Source organism: Tyto alba, unplaced genomic scaffold (genome assembly GCF_018691265.1).
Source record: "Tyto alba isolate M040663 unplaced genomic scaffold, T.alba_DEE_v4.0 Super-Scaffold_16, whole genome shotgun sequence".
Taxonomy (NCBI): domain Eukaryota; kingdom Metazoa; phylum Chordata; class Aves; order Strigiformes; family Tytonidae; genus Tyto; species Tyto alba.
Genome location: NW_024881278.1, coordinates 31,270,712 through 31,291,586, shown reverse-complemented (window position 1 = coordinate 31,291,586; position 20,875 = coordinate 31,270,712). Strand labels below are relative to the sequence as shown.

The following is a 20,875-nucleotide window of genomic DNA, read 5'->3' as shown; positions in this document are numbered from 1 at the left end:
CTTACTGCCAGACATCAAATACAAGCCATTAGGATCAACAGCTAAACTTGTAACTGCATCTAAGTGAGCTACCATGGAGTGGATCAGTTTTCCTTTGAAAGAAAAGATTTATTTAGGTTATTTTCTGCAATTCTCTGTTATCTGTATTCAATGCTTCAATTCTACCACAGCTCATATTATAAATACAAGATCTTGTCCCACAATCAAATCACTAAAATTATGCAAGACATAATTCTTTAAATGGTCACAGTCTCAGGAGAGCCACGGTACCAATATCACCAGCTTTGTTAGACCTTTGTTTTATGCCTGCAAAATCACCATGAAGCTGAAATCACTGTGCATTTCCCTGTAAGTGAATTAAGCAAGTTCAGGAGTAAGATCCTGACTGGGAAGGAGGGCAAGTGCTGAGCATACTAATAAGCAATGAACATAAACTACGTATGAATATGCGACTAATTTTAGTCAGCTCAGAGAGAATGTTCTATTACAGCTTATTATAATTACAGTAATGATTTCATGTTGAAAATAAGAAATCATGGGTCAAATATGGTTTTTGTTGTTGCAGAAGATAACAAAAAAATGAGTGGCTGTTTCCTCTACTATTATTACAGAACTACACCATCAAACAAATCAGCTATTTTCAGCTTTTTCCTCAGCTTTCATTGGGTCCTTTCACCTCTTATTTAACATACATCTGGGAAGTAGCAAACTTAAAATCAGTAAGAATATTGAAAGCTCTCAAATTAACTTTTAAGACACTATGACCCGGAAGCAGGGAAGTCACAAACTGAAGATTATCAAGATTCACAGTCAGAATACCAGAGTAATACTACAGTTCCTACCAAAAAGTCCTTTAAAACCCAACAGATTTATAATTACACATCTCAGCGCAACTCTCACTGCAAATTAGAAAAAGTATTATAAGAGTATTACATGTCCAGCTGTTTCTGCAGAAGTGAGAGATATGGAGAAATACAGTGGATCAAACTGAGAATGATGCCTACAAGTGAACTTCTACCCACCACCAATCAGGCAGAGGTCTTGGAAGCACCAGAGGACTGTTAGAGCTTTCTGCCCTCAGATCAAAATAATACAGACAACACAACAGAAGAAACATGGACATAAGCACATAAAGATTTTGACAAAGCCTTCTTTTATGTTAAAATATTGATAATCCCCATACATAAGGCATTTTGAAAGAACAGAAAGAGAATGATGCAGGTTCCTTATCACTGTGCCAATAAAGTTTTAAGTGGGCTGGCAATCTTTGGGCTCTGTTTCAGAGGAAATTCAATTCTTGACATCCCTCAGCATTTATGTGAATAATATTAATCGTAATGAAATCCTGTTTATGTTTTTGTTATACAACCGCTATGACTAGGACCTGCTGAAAAGATGCATACCTGTATTGTTGTCATAGAACTTGATGTGCCTGTCTTCATGAGCAGTGATACTAATTGGAAGAGTTGGATGGCTGATAACTCTGTTTATCTGGCAGGAGGAGCTGACTGCTAAGAAAAAACCCACACATATCAATACATGTAAATCGCTAAGTTCTTTGAAAGATTGCTACGAAGAAATAAATATGTAATAAATCTTACTTGCAAAAAAATTCTTACCTTTATATAATGGAAATGCTAAGCTAGCGCCTTATGTAATGTGGTTTACTCTAAGATACTTTCCAAATTACACACACACAGAGGCACAGAAAAACCATATGTATGAGTGTATATTCAAACAAATAACATGCAACTTTCGGCCACTGTTTTAGATGGGCAGAGCAGGCAAGAATGTGAAGCCAAATACTGAGTGCTAATACCTTTTTTGCACTTCTCCACCTCCACATTCCCTCTCTTGTCAAGCCAAACTTTCTTCATAACACACATACAGTACAGGGAAATTAACACTGCAGGTAGTATGTTTCCAAGCAAACAAGATTCCATGCCTTCACCCTCACAGAGCAAAACCTTCCTACTATTATTTGAGATACACGGATTAAAATTCTTCTTGAATAAAAGGATGCTAGACTATTCACAGGAGAGCCATTTTCCTAGCCTTCAAGAATCTTGAAATATCATATATATATTTATATACACACAAAAAACGTATAGGAGTTTTTTTGACTAGAAATCTAGGCATTGCTGTGATTCACAAACTAGTGCAAGAATGGTCTTAAGAGGAATAGTTTACCACAAAACACAAATAGCTGCTCAACAGAACATCAAAATACAGTTATCTTCTTTCATGTGGGAGTTGACTGTATTTAGTTAAACTGCTGTCAAAGAACATATCATCTAATCAAAATTCTTACTAAAAATAAACAAAATAGAATACTACTATAGGATCACTTGCCACTATGGTGGTAAAGAATTCAATTTACATCTTTCTATAAAAATTTGAATTGTCAAGTAGTGTCAGCATCCCCAGAACACTTAAAAATTATGAAAGTGTCACTTGAGGAAAAAACACATTCACATTAATATAATCTCCTAAAATTACTGAAAGCACAAGACTGCATCATGGCCAGCTACCCTCACAGTTTTGAAATGCTGAGCAGAGGCTTATACTGAACAGCAGAGTCCTTAAGTGTCTAAGTGGTGGTGGCAGGGCATTTCAGGTGACTCATTTTCCTCTTGCCTAGTTCTTGTAGAAATAATAATAATAAAAAAAAAATACATGTAAGCTTTATAATACTGTTACATAACTAAAGATACTGAACAGGGACTGCTGGTTGCCATACCATGGTCTCATTTTCTTAAAGGAATATTACTGAATTACAGTAAGGAGAAGGTAGTGAAAAAAGTAGAAGGAAAAAAAAGATGAAAGATAACTTCCACTGAATAGAGATAACAGATTTAGGACTGTTTTTTCAGTCAGGAACAGAGATGTGGGTTAAACAAAGAAATCCTGCACAGTAAGGAATGATGTGCAAGAAGGGGGATGGCACTTTCCATTCCCTCTTATAAAATGACAGAGTCATTTAACTATTTTTATACAGACAAGCAAAGCCAACAAGAAGGGCTTACTCCCTTTTAAAAGTCTAATTAAACAGTAGAATTCAGCAACATAAAACTTTTAGGGGAAAAAAATATAAATTTTTTTAAAAAGACTGAATGCTTATATTGTTATCAGGTTACCATTTTGGCTTGAATATGAAACCTCATGCTTCAGCTCATTCTGGTCTCTTTCCTAATGCCAGGATAAAATAATTTACTGATCACAGGCTCCTGACAGTTTCCTCTAAACCTTCTGATATTGGCCACTGCTATGATCCAAGGCATTATATGGGACCTTGTGAATAGTCTTCTACTGGACCTTTGCTTGTCTCCTACAATGAAAACTTCAACTAAGGTTCAACTGCAAATGAGCCAAGAGTGTATATAAAACGTAGAAAAGGGATACCTCTGAGGAAAAATAAAAAAGAACACAGACACTCCCAAATTGGTAACAAACTCAACTTCAGATTTTCCTGATATTACCTCTGCCTTTCAATTTTGGACTGATGAGAGAATGTAAATCTTGAAGCTGCAAAGATCACTGGGCTATATTAAAGAAACCTGTGCTTTTCCTTGTGCTACTGTTCCTTGAAGAGGAATTCAGATAGCATGGGCTTGTTTCTTCTACCTTCTTTCAAAAGTATGTGCACTCTTCTGCTATTGAAACAGCCATGAGGTCTGTTGAGTAGTAATAATTTACGGTTACATCTCAAAACACAGCTTGTAACATAATCATGTTATAATTTATCATGATACTGACTAATTGTTTGGAAACACCAAAAAGACTAGAAACAGTATTGATCTTAAACAAGCAATTTTTCTGATGCATACTAGTATCCACACTGGACTCCAGGGTAAGAATTCGTTGCCGTGTCTCCATGTTAAAAATGCTAGTGTGTCCACTGTTAAATGATGCTACCATGAGGCTTGGGTCACTGCTCACAAGATCTACCGACGAAGGGATTCCCATTTCTAGAAAGCAATGTAGAGAACATTTTCATAAGATTTAGTTGGTGTAAAGAAAACCAAAAATAAATAAAAAACCAGTAAGCACTTTAATATCAAAAAGGCCACGATTATGAAAGAAAATGTTACATTTTAAAACCTACATTATGACAATCTAAGTAGATTGCCCTCTATGATCACTATTTCAAACCTAATTTTCTGATATGCGTATCAACAACATTCTTTACTAAGAAACTGTATCCGGAACTGCAGCTGGACAGAAATCTAGTTTGAAATTAAGTAAGAACTCCCTGCCCCCTTTCCCTTCCTTTAGCTGTAAGAGCAATTCTCAAACAAACCTCCATTGCATTAAGTAAAAGGAAATTAAATTGAAGTGGTAGAACCATTTACATGACAGATTATTAATGTTACTATTAACCTGGGCACATTCAGAGCTTAAAAACCCCTAGAGCTTTCTAGGTGCAAATCTTATACGCTGACACATGATATCAGCATGAAAAGTTACATAAATACATTATAAACTCGTATTACCAAGCTTCGTCCGTCTTGCCTATTATGGATTACATCTGATCTCCTTACCCTATAGCTATCTGAACGCTACAGGACAGAAGGCCAAATCACCAGAGCTTGGGTGTAGGAAATATCCCTTAGAATTTTTCTCCTCAAATGTTCTGTTCACCACCTGCTGCGTGAAGGAACAATGCCAGTTGCAACAGATTCCAGGAGGAGGAGGAAGAGGTAGAGAGTGAGACACTGAACGTTAAGCAACCTAATGTCCATGGATCCAGATAACGCTGGAATACCATCACCTCCATCTAAATCTAAGAGTCATGGGAGAAACATCTTTCTTGGGCACATGACCTCTGGAATGTTGCTCAGGAATCGTGGTACTTACTACAGGTACTCCAAAAGAACCAAAAAGGATTGGTATGAGAAGAAAACATGTATTGTTTCTGAAGTGACCTTCTCTACCACTGCCATGCCTGCTTATCTGCAGCTTCCTGGTCAGCCTACAATGGTTAATCTAAAGGACTTAAATGATGACTGCTAGATATTTCAGAAAGTTTGTTCAAGGCTCTCAGTAAGCCACAGGAAAATTCAGTTTCAAAGGAGGATCTCTGAATGTCACAACTGGGTTTCATTATAGTTTGGAATATAAACCCCCCAAAGATTAGCTCTGTGAGGCAAGACTACTTCCCCTTTCCCCTTAATTTAATAATTAAAAAGAAAACAAACAAGAAAACCCCAAAACCCAAACAGAAAAGAACACTACCGGGAAGTTTGCAAAGTAGACAAGTAGACAAGCTGGCAGCAAACCAGATATGTTTTTCACAGAACCCTGCAGACCTTTGGAAACATAGCTCTGCAAGAACTAAAATACATGAAACATTTCTACTTTGTTCAGTCTATTTTAACTAACAAGTAATGGCAGATCTGACCAGCTGTACACCATAATTCGATAAGTCTGTTCAGTTATGACGAAGTTTATTTTGCCTCAAAGTTGTTCTGAAGAGCCAATGAACTGTCTCGGTTTGTGGGTTGCCTTTAGGACCATCAGCTCTAAGAGAGTTTGGCACTGTCAACAAGCTCATTCTAGAGCCCTTACTCAGACAGTAACTTTAAGAAATTAGGGTCTAAACAGTAAGATTTTGATTTGTGCATGACATTTCAGTAAAAAAATCCAAAGGAGTAAATTTTTTCAACTAGCAGTGTTTAGGATAAATAGGTTATTGCTGTTTAGTTAATGTGCAAACTTGGAAATTCAACTGGAATCTCTGTGTTAAAGCACAAGGAACATAATCTGGAAGATACAATGACGCTGGCCTGAGACAAAGCACTGGCTACTCCAAGCCTCTGTTGGGGGCAGAAAGGACTTTTTATTCTGGATGAACCAAAAGCAAGGGCGTAATGGGAACTCAGTTTGGATCTGAACTATGGAGCTGACACATCATACTCCACAGCTCTAGTAACGTCAGCAGATCATCTGCAGCAGTTGGCTTTTAGATGTATGTGAGTGTCCCCATGCATGTAGGTACTTCACATTCACATATTCAGCTGGTGTCAAAGGAGGAGGCACCCAAAATTTACACTTCGCCAAAACATTTGTAAAGATATAAAATCCAGTAAAAAAACCCCACATGGATTTCTATTTGGTAGCCAAAATTATGGCAGTCTGAACGATGGTGCTCGTAAACTTTAAGGTAGGGTAATTTTCTTTACCTTGATTATCATTAAATATATTGAGAGCTGGAGCAACTTCTGTAGCTTTCCATAGACGTATAGTGCCGTCTGCTGAACAGGACAGCAAACGCTGGTGTGCTCCACTGTAAACCAGACCCCACACTGCATCTGTATGGCCTACAAAAGCACCTCTTAGAACAGATGGATCTGTGAACGAAACACAACAAACCACATTTCAAAACAAAATCTGAATTAAGACAACAATTGTATCTTAGTCGGTGTTTATGAACCAACCTTAAGAAGCTAGTCCATAAAAAACCCAAGACCAATCAGGTCATAGCAATATAGAAGTCTCAATTAGTCTTGTATTAAGAAGCTTGAATTTCATCAGCTTATATGACATTCAGTTACTGAGTTACAACTAACAGAACAAAACAATGTTTCAGCAGAAGGGACAGTATCAAAGTTGGCAAAACACACTCTGATTTTAAAATTCACTCTCAAACAACTATTAATGGCACATCAGTCCCTTGTTTTCCAAAAGTCAACTCTGAGGCCAACTGCATCAGGAGCTACAGGAGGTGAAAAATGTTTTAAAACACAGACGCAAGGCTGACATCCATCCAGATCTGGTAAATCTTGCTGAACTGGGCCTTTTTATCTGTTCACAGACAACACTAACAGCTTTGGTCACAGATTATACAACCTCTTTTTATCTCAACTGCACAGATTTGTCAAAAGACATTAAAATACACATTTGCTGTACTTGTCAAGTATCAGGTTTAGTCCTGTACTTCTTCAACCTAGCTGGTTTTGAAAATTGTGATGAGATCAAGACATTTTTTAAGAAAATGACCAATTTATCTTCTCATCAACCAGCATCAGTATTAATACAAAAGTGTACTTAAAGTAATTGAAGCCAACATTCAATTTTCTCCTTTAAATTTTCAAAGCAGCATTACCTACAAATTATGCTATTTTAGCCACATAACACTTAATGTCACTAACTGTATCATTTCACTGGTGTGTGTGTGTGTGTGTGACAGGAACGTACCGTAAGAGTCATAGGGGTCAATGTTTGGATTGGTTGTATTCCAGCCATGGATGAGGCCATCTGTTCCCCCACTGTAACACTGTTCACCATTACTGCTCATCACTACACAGAGCACTGCTCCACTGGAAGAAGGCCCCCCCAAGAAACATTGACTATTAACATTTTCATTATATGAAAAACAATGCCAACAGAATCTTCAAATATCCCTGTTAGATGCAATTCACTTGCTACATGGACTGCAACAAAACCTCTGCATAGCCAGATCATACGCTACAATACTTTCCACAAAAAAACCTCCACAGTATTTCCACAGTATTTGGTAACATAACTACAATCAGGACAATTTAATCATTATGCACGTGAAATATGAAAATTGTCACACTTTTAAACTATAGGCTTTGTTATTTTGCATAAATGGATTTTTCCCCCTTTTTTTAAAGATCTAAGGGTCTTTTATGAAATCAATTCAGTAGATTTAAATTCACTGCAAACAGCTTCATCCTACAGATGCACGTATCTGACAAAAAGGAAAGAGTTGCAATGATGAACAGAACACCTAATCAAATCTGAACTGTGTGATTTGTAGGTTTTTCTTTTTAAAACTACGGTGTACCTAGCTCCAGACATAAATAATTATGTGGAAGGGAGAGGAAGACATGCAGATATTTTAAATAACATGGAAACTAAAAGCATCACATGAAATCACTAGTTGACAAGGTGGAAATTACTTTTTAAAAATATTCTCTCTGTTTAAAGATTATATGTCTCAAAATATGGCAGTGTTTCTCAGCAAATACTCACTTATGTGCTCTGAAGGTGTATATTGGCTCTACATCAAGAGAAGCACTCCTAAATGAAGTACAAGAAAATGTTAACATGTACACGATCTTACACAATGCTTTACAAAAATGTGCCAGAATTGCTAGATTCTTAAAATCACTGCTATGTTTTTTGAAATGTTTCTCCCACAACTTCCTCTCCCAACATGGTTTTGCATATGTCTAGGAATTCTTTGCATTCTTTCAAAATATGCTAGGATTTGTTTGTTTGGTTTGTTTTTTTGTTTAAAGACCTTCAAGGTAGAGAGTCCACAAACTTTCACAGACCAATCAAACCAGTAGGTAGGTACATCAGTGGTGGGGAAGGGGTGGAGGGCCATCAGTCTCACATGGGATATATCATTAAGTGTTCCAAATCCCTATCAGAGCAAAGGAGTTTACAGCACCTTGGTTTTGTTATCAATACTGTAGCACAGTTATAAACCACTGAAAAAAACTTCTGCTCTGGACTTTACCAGTCTGGTGCTTGTTACAGACTGTGGGAAGACCACATGCTTTGCCCAGTCCTCCGAAAAGGCATGTTGTACTCCCTTACTATATTAGTCCCGCTACAAATTTGCTCTCATTTCTGCAAATCCTCAGCAACACGTAAGAGATGGTGTGTGTACAAAGGAACCCAGCAACATCTCAGTCAAAGTTTAAAGCTGTACACATGTATATGCATATACGTCTACACATGTATATGCATATAAAGAGAAAAATGCATTTTTATACATTTATATAAACATGCAAGCACATTAACAGGCTAAATCCAAATATTTTCACTAATAAATTAATTTGCCGTGTTATCTACAAGGAAAATATAAAAAAGTGAATAGTTTTCATTTTCACAAACAAAACACATTCACAAACATGCATGGATTTCCTCTGGCAGTCCCCATCCTTCTCCATAAGCTTGTTTTCCTACTCTTAAAGAGGAATAATTTCCATTAACTCCAAGGGCCACACAGTGAAGTGGCATCTACAATTTTTTTTTTCTTCATAAATGAAAATGTTTTTTGAAGCAAAGCAAAAAAAAAAAAAAATCTTACTTCTTTGCTGGGGCTGTTTTTTGTAAATTCCACATTTTTAATGTATGGTCCTCTGAAGCCGTTATTAAGACTGGTTCAACTGGATGAAAAGCAAGACCTCTTATTCCATCAAAGTGACTTCTTAATGTGAATTTGGGGTTCCAAGTTTTTCTCAATGCATCCTTATTGTTTGCTATCTAATAAAAAAATAAAAAAAAAAAAGCCAAACTCGTAATTAATCTAGAAGGCACAAGGAAAGGAAGAAATCAGAAATTTATTTTGGCATATTCAGGTGTCAAATCACCTCACCTACTTTTCATAACAACATGGTCTTGAGCAACAGTCCATTTAACACTGATTAAATAATTCAAGCTGAGAACGAAGGCAGATGTATTCCACAAAAGCAACATGTCGCATCCACAGTAATAAATTCTGTGCAAATCTGAAATAGTCCGTCTTTGTTAAGTTACACGATTTAAAAGCTGAAAAGTACCTTTCTGACTGATACTGCTGTGAATTCAGTTTGGTATTTGAAATCTGAACTATACCTATGGGCTCATTCGTTAACACTGGGCCTGACTGAACCAAGCTTGGTCCCTGAATATCCGAAGTACCACTGACATGGCATCTTGAAGTAAAGATCTAAGAGAAACAGAGAAGTGTCTAGGAGCACAGAAAGAAACACAACCTAACTCACCTAAGGCAACACAAGCTCTGTAATAATACATGACAAGTAAAGCTTGCAAGGGGAAAAAAAAAAAAATCTAAAAATTAAAAAAAAAAAGGCAAAAAGGACTTGGCTACACATTAAGAATATAACTGGCAAGCAATAAGCCATCATATATACAAACACAATTATTTGGCAATAAATGCATTTTAGCAGATCCAAAAAGAAAGCCCTTAACAAAATAAGATACTTCAACATTGCTTCTCTGAACAAATGTTGATGTAAAATGGTGAACAGATTTTTATCACACTGTCAGTCAACGCTGCCATAGTTAAATTTACCTTCCCATAACCACTGCTGGCAGGGGTTACAGAAAACCACGAAAACAAACAACTGTCAACTCAAATATTGATAATTTCATTATGTTGAAAGCTACAGATAATCCCAAAGAATTTAGTATCATTAACTGCAAAGAAGAGACAACTGTTTTGAGCCACTTCAGGAATCTACATTTTATTCTGGAATGTAAGGTAGAAGGTTTAAGAACAAAAGTGCTTTTTCTTTAGTTTTCTTACTTCTGGATTTACTTATAAAAATATGCTTCAATTAAGAGGTTCTACAGATTTTTAACAGTGAGAAAGGAGTCTAACAAACAGCAGATTTAGTCTCATCATATTTCTTAGTAATTAAGTACTGTCTTGCTCAGGGAGGCAAGTCAGTTTCTTTGCCAGTTTACTGAGCTGGGGTGGCTCAAGGAGGGAACAGACAAATGCTCAAGCTGGTGCAAGGATGAGGCAAGGACTGCAAATTTAGCAGCTTTGGCAGATTTTGAGGAGATTGTCTAAAAAAGTCTCAGTAAAAAGTGTACAAGATATGGAAAGTATTCACAGATATCCGGAGAGGAATTTGGTTGCCTCAATACAGGCAAGTCTCTGGTCCAGCTTCCCATCTTGAAATGAGACTATTTCCCACACCAGGTAATGTAAGCCACAGGTATCCTCCAGCCAAGCCTTGAACACCTCCCAGGAGGGGGATTCCACAGTTTCTCTGGGCTCTGTGCTTCAGTACTGCTTCCTACATAACACTTTTCTCCCTAGTGTCCCACCTGAACCTCCAGAGCCATAATTTCCTACTGCTTCCTCTTGTTTTAACACCCGATACTATGGAGAATCTTGGCTCTGTCATCCTTGTAAGCACCCTTCCAATACCTGCAGGCTGCTATTTAAGCACGCCTTAGCCTCCTAACAACTCAACAAGACTAGCTCCTTTAGCATCCCATCACCAGTCAGATGCTATTGGACTCTCTACAATTTCTCTACAACCCTCCTGAAGTGAAGGGGCCCAAAACTACATACAGGTATGGCCTCATCAGCCCCGTGTAGAAGAGTCATTAACTTCCCTCAATCTGCTGGCCATGCTACTCCTAATTTTGCTCAGTGTCACTGTGGCTACAATAAGCCAGCTGTATCACTATCACTAATTACATTTACTTTCAACTATTTGAATAACATGGTAGGCAAATGAGGGAGAAGAGGGGCTTGCAGAGAGCTTCAAGGATATTGTGTATGGGAAGAACAGATTGGTCAAGTAAAAATTTGTGGCATCCTCTGGCAGCATAATTTCAACAGGAAAATGTTTTCTGATGAGCAGAAATATTATGTAACACATGTAACTTGCATCTACCTTCAGCAAGTAGACAGCAGGACCCTGAGTTACCATTAATAACCACTTACATCGTAAGTCAGTGAGTCTGCCTCATTGGCTACTGTAAGGCCTGCCAGTTCTCCAAGACCCAGTTCATTTTCAAGGGCTTCATCTGTTCCCATAATGAAAGATTTCCCTGAAGAAGGAGGGAATGTTAAAGCTTCCACTGCAAGAAAACAAAACAAAAAATCCTGAAACATGGGTTTATACAACATTGATTAATAAAAGCTTATTTTCCACTTCCAAAATACTAAAAATCTCTCAAGCAGCTGAGGGCAAAAAGATATAAAAAGATGCACAAAAAATAGCCATTCTAAGGATAAGACTCTTCTAAAGTTAGGACTCTTCCTAACACTACATCCAGACACATCCAAAAGCATGCCTACAATGAAGCTGTTCACACGCACTCCAATCCAGCAACACAACTAAAAGCTGACAACTCATCGCTACTTGTAAAATCAGTTTAACTACCAAACACTGAATTCCAGGTTTTTACTAGTAGTATCCAAACTTACTAGTTCACAGCTGCTACAGCATGCCTATAGGAGCTCCAGTCCCTGTAACAAACACATCCATTGGGAGATTCACTTGAAATGGAAGGATCAAAGGCTGAGAGGAGTGCAGTTCATACATTTATACCACATAAGGCTCTGCATCAAGTGATATGACTCGGAAGAAGCTGTGCCTTTACCAATTTCCCTGTACAATAGCTCTCCAAGTCTATACATCACAGAAGGGGGACTGAATAGAAGAAAATGTGTTATCTTCTGGACACAAGAGACCTCACTCAATTTTATACACCTTTTGTCTCACATTACAAGGGTTTCTCAGTAAATTACATTTTTCCCCCCTTTTAGCTCCATTGCAAATACAAGCCTTGGCAAACACTGTTGCTACCAGGGAGAGAGAAAAGGAAACGCCATCTCGTTCCCAGCACCTTATTTAGTCTAACAGCACCAACACTAAGTTAAAACCAAGCAAAGTATGGTTTACAATGAATAGCCTGATCTGTTCAGGCTGCTTCCCTCTTGTCCAAAAGGCACCAGGTTCAGATGCTGTTCAATTCTCCTCCAGTCCACCCAGCATAAAGTAAGCTAATCTCTTCCATGGCCTTTCTGTTCCATATTCATACCTCTGTTGAGTACCCTGTTTGCTGTTACTTTTTACAACCAAATAAAAGCCCTTCAAGCTGTGCTGTTTGATTAGGTCTCTTTTAATCACAAACATCTCTTACCTTCCTTCACCCTGAAGTCTAAACTACCACTCTCTTTTTCTCTATTTTGAACTTCTGATGTAATATTCCACTCAACACACAATACATCCAGGACAACGAATTTGAAAATTTACTAGAATAAAAACATTGTATGTCAAAAAAAATCATAGAATCTCAGAATTGTAAAGGAATACACAGCTAATAGTTTGTAATACTGAACTCTGATAACAATCAACTGTCCTCTTCTGTTTCTGTGAGGGTCCATTTGAGTGTCTGAATTAAAAAACACATTCTTGAAAGGATACAAAAATAGAGCTCAGCTAATATGGCTCAGTCCATGTGAGAAAAGCTGGAAAGGAAACATTCAACAAAAAATTCCCCCACTTCTCAAAGTGTTGCTAAGTTACCCCCTTCTTTCATAAAGAAAATCATTGAGCATGTAGGAAATAGAACTACTGAGATCTTTGGTAACTATGCCACACGCCAGGGCTTTTTATGCATCTTAATTATAACTTGGCCGACCTACTTTTTCACACTCACTGAAAGACTGCTAAGTGAAACCCATGTTTTGCTCATTTTTCAGAAGACTTATTTACTGTTTAAATAAAGAGCACATGATACGATCTTCTACGAATTAATATAGCCTCATATATTTATTTTATTATGCTGCATATTATAGAAATTCAAATGTTGAATCGAAGAGATGATCTAGCAACTTTCAGACATAATACTAATTAAGGGAACCCCATGCCTCATTGCAAAGATGCGTGGCTTTCCATACTTGGACTAGCCGCTCTGAGATATTTCTCTTAATTTTTGGAACACATTATGGAAACTAATATGCTGGCAAGCGGTAAGTTGATCTGTATGATTCACTACATAAATCACCACATGCATTTTATCTAGCCACTTGCATTTACCTGCAGAGCTTCTAACTTGGCACTTAAAAAAAGAACACACACATATGCTCTTATGTCCTGAGAGATTATGTTCCACACTTGACTGTCAGGCCTGAGCAAGTAATTTATGATCCTCATACTACAAAGCCACCAAGTGACAAGTGAGTTTTTTCTATCATGTTCAAAGGTATCCAGCCAAGACTTTACCTAGGTAGGTGTGTTGGCCTTACTAATAGTGACTGGAGGGTAGGAATGGGAATTTTATTTATCACACTTAGACAGAACACGTAATGCTGAATCAGTATTTGTAAGGTGCTTGGAAAGTCTTAGAGTATAACCTTTAAGCAAAAGTAACTATAAACATCTACCCTTTACAAAGGTGTATGCACATTTTTAATACTTGCCTTCATCTGTCCTGTTTATCTCGTGTTCAATAAGCCTTGAGCTACTGGGCCTAGAAGGAGGTGCAACAGATGGCTGTAATGAAGGGAGATCATCAACATCTCTCAAGTTTGCAAGCATGTCTTGCAGCTTTGACCTGTTGGGCCCTAACCAGAAAAAAAAACCAAAAAATTAAATGGTTTATGCACAGTTTACAATGGCACTACTTATATCAGATATACTACAGCAGCACATGCAACAATGGATCCCACCTTGCATCATAACGTTACCACAGAAAAACTAATGAGCACCTATTTTCAGCAGTAACTAATCAGCCAGCATGAAATGAATTTCTTGAAAAGAAAGTGATAGAAGCAACTGAGAATTGTGAACACACCATTTTCCCCACGTTTATAAACTCATACTGCTACTTGCATGGGATGCTGAAGAATGCCTCAAACTGAGTCAAACTGATTATTAGAAAATTTACTTTTCCAAAACAATAGTTGACATTTGTGAATATTTTAAAATTTGTGCAGCATATTCTTATGACAGCATGATTATTTTAAATTTATTTGTGCAGTAGTGTAGTATCATGAACTATAAAACCCCAAAAGTTATATTAAAATACAAATGCAACTGGATTCACTGGCCTACTTCCTGAAGCTACATATGGTGAAGACCCATGCCCTTCTTGACACTTACCTGTGCTTTGCTCCATCATTTTCCCACATCCCTGTTTTGACTGTTTTATATAGGATTGAGGCTGAAACATATCTTCGGTAGTTTTTCCTGTTGTAAGTTTAATTAAGAATGGGAAAATGTCTTACCCATAGTCCATTATGTTTTTTCCTAGACCAGTAAATAATACAGCTATTTTTAAGCAGCTTTAACACAGAAGTGTACTCTAATATATGTATTCTCTCATAAAACCATTCTATGATTCTGTTCTCTTATTACTTCACAGGAGTGTTTACTACAGCCTTGCAAAATCATAAGTTGTGCAAACTGTGTTGTCCACCCTAACCATGATGACTGATAATAAACTAAATTGTATTCAACTTGTCTGTCACAAAAATATTACTTGATTCGGGAAAACAGTAAGTAGGATTTTGCAAGATTGTTTTACTATAATATCTGATTTATAAAAACAGTATTTTACTTAGTAGCAGTTCAGCATCTAAGCATCATTTATGATGAGATTAAAGTCATAGAAACAAATCTTGTACAATTTAATGTCAAGACATTTAGTCCCTTCTTCTTCCCCATACTTCCTTCCTCACATTCTTCTTCACTACGTGCAATATCATGAATAGCTGAAACAGGTTGTGATTCTTCCTGATTTTTCTGCACTGATGCCCTTCCAACAATGGTTTGTCCATGGAAAGATGCTTAATTTCTGTACCGCAGTAAACCTTTGCTCTCCCAAGATCAAACCAATCAAATCCATCCAAAAGGTATTGTAAATGTACTGAGCAGTAATCATCTTCATGAAGGAGCACTGGATGTCCAAGTGCTGCCTTACATCATGAATTTTTCTCATAAATATATAAAACATGTTCCAATAATATCTATGTCTAAATTAAGTTTTTTTATCAAAAATAAAAAGTACTCAACAGCTGTTCTAAACAAAAAAAATTTCAACAGTTTGATTAAATAATTTCTGCTAACTTAACCCTACAACCATTTACCCTGAACTACATAGCATGTCTGTGCATTTTAAAAATAACAGAAAAACTACAAAAATCAATTTCACTGAATTCGTATATTGGTATGCCCTCTCTACCTTAACTATAAAGAAATTTAGAATCAGTTTTGTGAAACATGGACGTGTTACTTGGCCAGATCAGCTTCTTGTCAGACTTGCAGTTAATTTCCAGTAACTTAAACGATTCCAAAGTTGACAAAAATATCACTTGAGAAATTTAAAGTACAGTAATTTAAATTTTTTTTTTTATACAAAAAAAAAGAGGTTTAGTTTGTGTATCTCATAGCATAATTTCATCAACATAACCAACTGCTGAGCAGTATCACAGTATCAATACAAAAAGTAACAAAACAAGTCAGCCCCAACGATGTGAGGATCTGACACCTTTTGCATCATTATGCATGTCTCTTTGGAAGTGAGAATTTCCTTGATATTCATAAGCATCTTCCCACAAAGGGAGAAACATCCCTCAAATTTCTTACTGGGCTACATGCAATATTATTAATTTACATCATTCACACATGAATTCTCAATATGGCTAGATGTTTGCAATATAGCTGTGAATACAGTGTTTAATTTTAAATGCTTCATCTGAGTTCAAAATGTTTTAAGGCTTACTTATTAAAAAACAATGATTTTACAATACAGATTTGTATTTTAAGTAATGTAACAAAAAATATGATACAGGGCTAGAAACTGTATTCCAGATACTGATCAGTGTTTTGTTTGGATAACAATACCCAACATTTTTAAAAGCTGGTTCCACAGGTATGAACGTCAAAAATAAATCATGTGATTTACAAATAAACTGATGGTCAGAGTTGCTTCCTATTTCGAGCCCTGCGTAACAATTTATGATGACAGCATGACTTTCATGTTGTGAATGTTAAGTATAAACAGGGGTAGAAATTAACCTGTTTTCTCCCTCTGTCATCTAATAGGATACTCAAGACAGTTTCTGTTTTGTTTTTTTTTTTTTTATTTACATATCAGACTTTAACTCGTCCTGTGAAACTGGCACGTTTCCAGCTAAGAAAGGGTTCTAAAGTTTTCTATATTAAAGTGTGAACTATTAAACCAATGCCTTTTGCAATATAAGTTTCTGGATAACAAAAACATAATCCATGCTCAAAGCAGTAATTTTTATTTAATCCAGCACCTGATTGGAAGAAGTTATATCTAATCCAACTATTTATCAGGTAACTTGATTGACTATTATTAATTTCAACCCCTGAAAACTGGTGAACAGGAAAGCAGTCAGGAGCAGCAAAGTAAAAGAGTAAGTAATTTTAGGAAAACATTGAAAGAGAGATAGAATTAAGGGTGTGAAAGATGTGAGATTTATGATTTTAAGGTGCAATGTTTTCCACTTACTCTTCACCCCCTTTTTCCCCTTGCGCTCCTTTTTGTATTGTTCCTTGAGTTTGGTTATTACTCCCTGGTCGACATTCCAAGCTTCAGGCATGAGACACTGGTCTTCCTTTTCTAAACAAAGTGAAACAAACGAAACATCCTTTTTCAATAATGTCACCAAGTGATCACCACTGAAGGAGGTAACAGCTGCTGTCAATGGCATTTGTCTTTTATTTTAAACAGACAGAAATAGCACCAAGCTTGTAAAAGCTGTAAAACTGCTACTCACATTACACTTCCATTTACTCAGAATTTTCTTAACAAAAAATTGAGATGAAATTTCACATGCCTAATTTCTATAACCAAGCACATAGCTGTTCATAAATATAAGCAACATTTACTTTATAATAACTCAGGATATATTTTTCTGCTTTTTCTTTCTTCCAGGGTAAGATGTATTACATCTAGAAGCAGCAGCTACATCACTGGTCAACATAACTTTACAACTCTGATGTTGCATCGCTGCATTTCAAATTCTCATTTCATTGTCTTTGTGCTGTGTTTTCATTTACACAAAGCAACCGCATATTTAAATCCTTTTGGAACATAGTATACATGTCACCAAGGTCTGAATAAGATCTTAAAGCACTAGAGCTATGAAATTCCACAAAAAAAAGGGGAAGGCCTGCATTATTAGTCTTTGAAAAAACACACAAAACTTTTCAACATGCCTAATGAAAAAAAAAAAAATCCCTTTTTCTTTTTTTTTTTTTTAAATTAAAAACATATCTCAAATTGCTTCCTCTGTGACATGATACAGAGAAGTATTCTTCCAGCAGTATGTTATTTGGAGATTTTCAACAAAATGTGTTATGTGAGTTCAAATTTCCAAGTAATTTTTTCCATATATGGAAAGACTGTATTGAGGCAGCATAGAAAAATAATTTGCGAGATGAGGGAGGCAATACAGCTTTTCCTCACATATATTTATTTTCATGACCTTTACAGCTACAACTTTTTTTAAAATGCATTATCTTTTTGCTTGTTTTCCTCATTAAAATCTCAACTTTATTATTTAAAAATTAATTCCTTTCAGACCAAGTTTACTTTGTACATCAATAAACTATTCTAGACCTTCTAAAATATGAATAACAGTAAACAGACTAATATGCAGAAAGAATATTAAAAGTCTATAGATGAAGCACAACACTATCAATCACAGTCTGAAGGAGTCACTATGATTGGACAGAAGATACAAAATGAGACATGGGTTATTGTGGGGACTGACTTGTTAGAAATTAACTATGCTGAAAAAGACCCAGGGATGCTCTACCAACAGCAAACTGAGCAGGAGTCAGTAGCATAGCCTTGCAGCAATGGCAGTCAACCATATCCTGGGCTGTAATAACAAGACTGTAGCCAGTAGGGTGAGGGAAGTGATTATTACTCTCTGCTCGGCACTTGTGAGACTACACCTTGAGGACTTCATCCAGTGTAATATTTCTTATACTGGGAAACCTTGCAAGTATAATGCTAACTACCCAGTACTGAGGTAGTACAGTGAGTCCAGAGGAGCCCCCCTAAGATGGTAAGAGCAGGTGGAGCAGATGAGCTACAAAGAGGGGCTGAGATTACTGTGAGTGTTCGGGGATGGCAAAAGAGGCATCTTAGTGCTGCCTACAACTACCTAACGGGCAGGTACAGAGAAGACAGACACAGCCTCTGCTTGAACCTGTCATAGAAGGACAAAATCCTTTTTGCTATGAGGACAGCCAAATACCAGAATACTACCCCTGAGATGTTATGGGAAGTCCTTTCTTGGAAGATATTCAAAACTTGATCAGAAGTCATCCAGAGTAACCTGCTAGCAAATGGACCTGAGCAGGAGGTTAGACTAGATGATCTCTCACTCCTCTGAACCCTCCAGTCATGCTCCTATACTCATGAGTGATGGACAGATTAATTCAAGACCCAAAGTCTTGAGGCATTAGTTTTTTTGCAGCCGCTATGAGAACAGAGAGGTACTAATAAGCTGAAGAGAGACTAAAAAAAAGATGGTCTGTGGGCTAAGTCATTTCCTCTTAATACACATGCCCAACTGAGTACCACTAATGATCAAAAACTGTGCGAAGAACTCAAAAAAGGTGTAAGAAAACCATGTTTGAGAGACAAGTACGTATTCTTTCTGGGACCAGGTTATAAGTTTTAATCATGCTTTCCTGCCTGTTTAGACAAGATTTTTTGCTCTCCTCCAACAAAAAGTTTAAATGGATTTATATTAGATTGTATTGTTATCAGGAAAATACTTAATACAATAATTTTCTACAGACTGTCCCAGGATGCTTCCTGCATGTCCCACAGGTTCTGCTCAACTTCACAAGTGGATCCTGAACTACTACTGTGCAAGTGCTTTATAGGTTAAAAATTACCTGAACACTTCTGAGGACCTTTCAAGCCAACTGGCTTCAAGAGATTACTGTAACTGATTGGTAATGCTTGGGATCCAAAATGAAGCAAGGACTTCCTCAGTTTGCTTCTACCCTCAGTGCACCAGATCACTCTTCTATGCTACATTTAACAGTTTCACTTAAGTCAAATTAACATAAGTAATTCATAATGGCAGTTCCTCGAAGAAGCTTATATACAGTTATCATAAAAGACATGGGTTGTGAAACAAGTAATTGAAAAACATTAACATCTGTAATTCAAAAAACCCCTTAATATTTCTAGAAATTAAACTGCTATTTTCCATGACAATTTATTTTTAACGTTAGACTTTTGTTCATTTGTACTCAGCTGTCATCAATGAAAGTAAAAATAAACCAGAAGTGTGAATTTGAGAACACAAAAGGTCCTGTTGGCATACTAACTTTTCAGTGACACTGGCAGTAGTTACACTTATCAAACATAAATGGATACAATTTTAATATTAAAGAGAAGTATCAGAATGGCCTAATAAAAATATATTTTATACAAAAAAGAGAAACATTCCTAAATTTGTTTGGTAAATAGAATACTGACTGCTCTATCTAATGATATTGAGACACATCCTCTTAAGCAGAGAGACTACACTAAACAATAATTTGAATTCCAACAAAGAGTTGGACATGGCTTCAGTGAAATACAGCATCTTGGGGTTGTTAGCTCACGTGACAGTCACAACTACCATGGCTTATTTGTCTGTCAAAGTTTCAGTTCCATTATAAAGCTTAATCATTTTTCATTCATCTTCCACAGCTCCCTCTGTGTCCACTTATACTTAAGACTTTCCAGAGCAGCTTAAGGCGGAAACAACTCCCTATCAAGATATTTAAGCAGTCCTCTTCCTTCTTCCCTTTCCTGTGCAGTGGGTTTATGTGAAATAATTATGTCAAGGTAAAGTAGGTGATAGCATTCTGGGTTGCAGGAGATGAACCTCAAAGGGCAGAAAACAATTTCTGAAACGTCTCTATGACTAGGGGGCTTAAAGGTACATTCTTCTGATAAATTATAAAAGAAAATTTGAGCAACTTAATGGCGCATATTACCCAAATTGCTAACACACAATAAGAGTACAAGGCTTTATGACTCATTACTCTGTATCAAAGTGGGAGAAAGAAAAGAAGACAAAATAACTTTCATGTCATAACTACAAAATACAGCTTTATCAGAGCCCTTCATTAGCATGGGTCACTGGAAAAACACATTGAGATTCCACTCATAAAATGTAAATTCTATCTGCCTTATTATTAAAGAAAAAGACAATGACTAGAAGCATAAACCTTGAATAGCCTTTACACTAAAGCACACAGGAAAATTAGACTATTATGTCAAGAGGACTTCAGTCTGCCAATTATTTACTGCAGGAGTACTCAAAAGGTACTGTGATCGTGGCAGAGATCTCAATCACTCACTCCCAGTATAT

The 20,875-nt window shown here is 36.6% G+C and overlaps 1 protein-coding gene across 4 annotated transcripts in view; it reads right to left on the bottom strand.

Annotated features, from left to right (window-relative positions):
• STRN (striatin) overlaps window positions 1–20,875 on the bottom strand; it is a 70,339-nt gene that overhangs the window by 9,148 nt on the left and 40,316 nt on the right. The window contains exons 8-18 of one of the 4 annotated variants that reach the window (XM_033011027.2): window positions 16,993–17,103; window positions 14,616–14,702; window positions 13,934–14,077; window positions 11,447–11,583; window positions 9,068–9,243; window positions 7,999–8,046; window positions 7,198–7,319; window positions 6,183–6,350; window positions 3,828–3,968; window positions 1,404–1,511; window positions 6–92 (exon numbers count right to left, since the gene is read on the bottom strand). In XM_033011027.2, coding sequence (XP_032866918.2) covers window positions 6–92; window positions 1,404–1,511; window positions 3,828–3,968; window positions 6,183–6,350; window positions 7,198–7,319; window positions 7,999–8,046; window positions 9,068–9,243; window positions 11,447–11,583; window positions 13,934–14,077; window positions 14,616–14,702; window positions 16,993–17,103 — 1,329 coding nt within the window. The remainder of the gene's footprint in view (window positions 1–5; window positions 93–1,403; window positions 1,512–3,827; window positions 3,969–6,182; window positions 6,351–7,197; window positions 7,320–7,998; window positions 8,047–9,067; window positions 9,244–11,446; window positions 11,584–13,933; window positions 14,078–14,615; window positions 14,703–16,992; window positions 17,104–20,875) is intronic. The other 3 variants (XM_033011026.2, XM_033011028.2, XM_033011029.2) reach the window with 3 other exon arrangements.